Source organism: Fulmarus glacialis, unplaced genomic scaffold (assembly GCF_000690835.1).
Source record: "Fulmarus glacialis isolate BGI_N327 unplaced genomic scaffold, ASM69083v1 scaffold38992, whole genome shotgun sequence".
Classification (NCBI taxonomy): domain Eukaryota; kingdom Metazoa; phylum Chordata; class Aves; order Procellariiformes; family Procellariidae; genus Fulmarus; species Fulmarus glacialis.
In genome coordinates, this window is record NW_009197882.1 from 1 (window position 1) to 4,866 (window position 4,866).

The window sequence follows — 4,866 nt, forward strand, 5'->3', positions numbered from 1 at the left end:
TTATTATTATTATTATTATTTATTATTAATTAAAGGCATGGCTGGAAAGAACTCCAGGACTCAATGCAGAAGGATTTGATTTCTGGGGACAATTTGAAGTGAATGTTTTAAAAGGCCTAGAAGAGGAATTTGCCTTGGTGCAGGTATATAATGTACGCTTGATCTAGCTATAAGCAACGACAGCTGGCAAAATGACATCCTGACACAAACCTGACTTTTGGCCCAATCACAGTTTCTCACTCACTTCACTTAATCTTCAGCAGCTTCTGTCTACAAGAAGCAGAAAAAATTGCACACTTTTCCAGGAAATCTGAATAAGTTTGTAATTTGACATCTAAGACTGTTTAAAACATGTGATACATGGATGATTTTGATTGCAAAAGGAAGGGGATAGTATCAATGGAAGGGTTGAAATTGATTTTACTGAAACTACAACTTCACCTTTAGTTAGCACTTGCATCTACAGTTCAGAGTAAAACTCCACAAAGTTTGGGCCCATGAGCTGTGAGTATGGAGTGTCATTGTAAATGGCCCATTTCTATTTAACACTATGTCGCAATTTGCTGCTATGTGTTTATTTGAATTACACTGGCAAATAAGCACAAGAAAATCCCCAAATAAGTAGCTTTAAGTACATTTTTTAATGGAAAAAACCACCATAACATAAGAATTAGCCAATTTCCTGAGAATATCTGTTTACAACTTTCTAACTTACCTGAACTTTTTTATTTACAATTTTCTTACCCATAACTGTGCAAGGATGTCTTCTTTTTGCCTTGGGAAAAAAAAAAAAGTCAGACTTCAAACAAATGAAGATTAAGTGTTTCTAAGGCCTCCAGACCTAAAGAAAAATGATAAGCTGCCAGTTTGTTTGAACATTCATTCATCTGAATTATGTTGACAGCTATTTAATTGTACATTTTGTGGTAATTGTGTTTTTTAAAGGACAGTGACTCGACTACCTTGTTTGAAAATACAGTTCTTATATTTAAGATGTAAACCTACAGAGTATTTATGATTAAAATTGAAGTTACATCATGGGTCATTCAAGCACTTAATTTTCCCTATTGAATTCTAAAACCTGTTTTTGTTTTAAATATCAAAGGCCAAACCAGAATCAGAAGAAAAAGAGGACTTACTATCTGAATTCCAAAAACAGAAAGATGTATTACTTTCGTTATTTGATGAAAAACGCCATGAACACCTGCTTAGTAAAGGTAGATTGTATTTATATATGTCAGTATGCACTTTTTTTTTTAATGTGATACATAACAATAACAAATTTGCAGGAGAATCCGTAACAAACTAAGGACACTTGTATTTTGCAGGAGAAAGACGACTGTCTTATAAAGCACTGAAAGGTGCCTTAATGATCTACTTCTACAGGTAATGTTAGAAGATATGTCTTTAATGCTTACTGGCAGGAGAAGAGGTGAAGGTTAGCGACAGCAGCACAGGTTTATTTAGGTTGGAACAGGCCTTGGAAAGTAATCTAGCCCAACCCTCCATGAAAACCCAGATTAGTTAGATCCAATTTGAAGGTCAGATTGGGCTGCTCATGGCTGTGTCCAGTTGAGTTTTGAACATCTTCAAGGATGGAGATTACACAGCCTCTCCGGGCAGCCGGTTTGTGTCTGACCAGATGCTGCTCCTCACATTGAAACTAGCAAATGCCTTGGTCAAACTGTTCTACAAAGTGTCCTAGGAAGATTTAGAGTATTTTTCCAAATATGAGGTAAAAAGCACAGATTGAGACTTACATGGCAGAAGCATTTGTTAAAATATCTACTGACATTTCAATACCAATTTAGGAAAAATATACATTGTCACTGTTACGCATTGGTGAAGCGGTACTTTGAAAAATACAGCATATCATAAGAGGTCTCACTGCCCTCTCTTTCATTTTCCAAGGGAGGAGCCTCGTTTTCAGGTTCCTTTTCAGCTTCTTACCTCGCTTATGGATATCGATGTGCTCATGACCAAATGGAGATGTGAGTTTTACTTTTTGACTGTGACACTCCCTCTTTTAGATGCAAGTAAACTGTTCTGTTTCACCCTCTTTTAGACAAGTTATACCCAGAGTTTTAGAATTGAGCTTCTGAGTTCATCCTTTAGGAATGACTTTTTCTGTTTTTACTTTGGCCAAGAGGAAAGATGAACAGTTTCTTCTGTGATCATTAGATACATAGGTATAGCTATCACTTCTATGACATGCTTTAAGTTAGGTGAACGATTTTATTTAAGGGACGGGTATGTATTTTCCAATGTCTGCCAAAATGTCATCATGACAACTCTTCATATGCAAACATTCCTTCTGCTCCTTCCCTATCTAGACATCCATAAATGAATGTATTAATTCTGTATTAACAGAGCACAATAATGTATAATAATGTGTATTTGTTCTGTATTAACAATAATTTTATATTAGTTGACTGAAGAGTGGCATAATTAACTCCTGCATTGCTGAAGACCTAGTAGTTCTGTATCTCTGTAAAGATCTCTGTATGATCTTTAATATTTCACTGATGCACCTTGGTGTGACCCTTTGGTTATATCTTAACACTGAACATATGCCACGTCCTTCTTTTCTGTTACTTAGATAACCACGTCTGCATGGTGCACAGAATGATTGGCAGCAAGGCTGGCACCGGAGGCTCATCAGGCTACCAGTATTTGCGCTCCACAGTGAGGTAAGAATAATGCGTTTCCCCCATTACCTGCAATAATGCAGTTCATAGACACTGTACTGCCAGGAGACAGATTTCAGACAAGCCACTGGAGGCCAGAGGGCTGTTGTTTCTCTTGTGGGACTCTAGCATTTCCTCCTGGCTGTTGAACATTTACTTATCAGGTTGACATATATAAATTCCAAGCCTTTTGGGGCAAAAAGAACTCCTTTTGATCACTCATGCAAAGTGCCATTTATAATTCTCAGTCAAGGGATCTAGGCGTTACTGTGACAGCAATAATATTAATCCTGCATTGTTTAGTTCGTGTGCAAGTTAATGAGGTGATACAGGCTGGAAGTGAGTCCCATCTACTATGCAACTGATGACAGTTTCTTTATTCCTTAGCAGGACCTCTAATCGTATAACCTAAAGTACTTCCATTTAGGATTGAATATATTCTTAAAGGTGACAGTAATTAACACTCTCAAGCTGTGCAAGCAACAATCAGAAACACGTTTCCTTCTGTTGGATGAAGCAGAAAAGGAATTTAAAAGGGATGGTTGGGGCTTGAGCATAGAACTCTCTAAATGGGTAGAACTTTTTTTACACCAAATTTGAGGATTCAGCTCATTAGACAATTCAAGCTTTTTAGCTGCAACTATGTCCTGACAATCTGAATCACATTATGTCAAAAAGCAAGGCTCTTTAAAATGCCTTCTTCTAAGAGGACCTTCCTTGAGGTTTGTTTTGAAAGAGAAACTGTACATAGCTGGTAGCTGCCATGTACAGCTGTGGGCAACGATGCTCATCACAACCATCATAACAGAAGGTAGAATAGAAAGCAGATGGTTAGATTGAATTCGAAGATTAAAGGTTCACTGTCTTTTTCAGCAAGCCTTCTCACTCTTCCTTAATTTCAGGTTAATATTCTTCCTAGATAAGTTCTACTTCGTATCTACCACACAGTGGAGGTCTGGAGATTATAGCCTACATACTCTGCATTTTCAGAAGAAATATGTGACTATAGCAACCATATTTCCTTTTTCAGTCTAATCTGCTATGCTCTAGAAACAGTTGCGATTGGATTCTTACTCTGGAATATTCAGGACGAGGGTTAGTGCAGAAACCTTATTAAATAAATAAAAGAAATGGAATGATTCCTGAGGATTTTGAAATTATGGCCTTCCATGCCAATATAGCAGTATTAATTGTTCCCGATTGTCTTTTTCAGTGACAGATACAAGGTGTTCGTGGATTTGTTCAATCTTTCAACATTTCTAGTGCCAAGACACTGGATACCAAAGATGAACCCAACCATCCATAAATTCCTTTATACAGCAGAATACTGTGACAGCTCGTATTTTAGCAGTGACGACTCTGACTAGCCTGCCTTTCTAGACTGTAAAGAACTTCAGGACTTGCACCTCGAGTGGTGCTATCCTTCAAGTATAACAGCTATTCTCACACAGTGTGGGTGTGTAAATACGTATTTATGTATCACAGCTATGTGAATAGTATGATTGGTTTATGGAAGAAACTTCATTGTTTGTAGAAAAAATAATCTGTATTGAGTTAGCCTATATCAAGACTAAAATGATACCCCAATTGAACTCAATGACTAATTTAACTCTTAGTTGGCTTCTTAAAACCTATACCTAGAGAGTGGGAGCAAATTTTACAGAATTATCATGATCATGTCTTATTTGTACATATTTTTGCATTTGTTTGTTTGGCTAATGGCTGTTAGTAATTTACTTCTAGTTGAGGACATAATTAGTCTCATCACCTTCAGAAGAACGTAAGTTTCTGAGCTCTAGTGGAATTTCAAAAGAAATTTTGGGTTAAGAGTTTCAAAAGCTAGATTTAAAAAAATATTAAGTCCTGAATCTATAGACACCCAAGCCTGTTGAACTTTTACATATATCAGGAATAATGTTGCTACCTGTGTTGTTACATGCGAATGTAAATTCCTTCAGTAGAGATACTTATTGTTAAGAATAGCAGATATAAATAAGCACTTAATTTGCACTTCAAATAAAGCAGTAGTAAATCTCTTCTTTTGCTAAGACTTCTTCTAAAGCAAGCATAGAGTTCAAACAATATTATGACAGGCATTTAAAGTGTTTTTTATTCAAAATATCATTGAAATAAGGATAAAATTGATACATAATAAAAGCAAGGCAAATTTGGCCATAGA

At 36.3% G+C, this 4,866-nt stretch overlaps 1 protein-coding gene across 1 annotated transcript; it reads left to right on the top strand.

Moving 5' to 3' along the window:
• Nucleotides 1-29: 29 nt before the first annotated feature.
• TDO2 (tryptophan 2,3-dioxygenase) lies at nt 30-4,054 on the top strand (the record flags this gene model as incomplete). Its single annotated transcript, XM_009572717.1, has 6 exons — nt 30-143; nt 1,106-1,217; nt 1,329-1,386; nt 1,912-1,991; nt 2,600-2,690; nt 3,901-4,054. Coding segments are annotated over 6 exons (609 nt in total), but the record flags the coding sequence as incomplete, so codon positions are not given.
• Between the last annotated feature and the right edge of the window lie 812 nt (nt 4,055-4,866).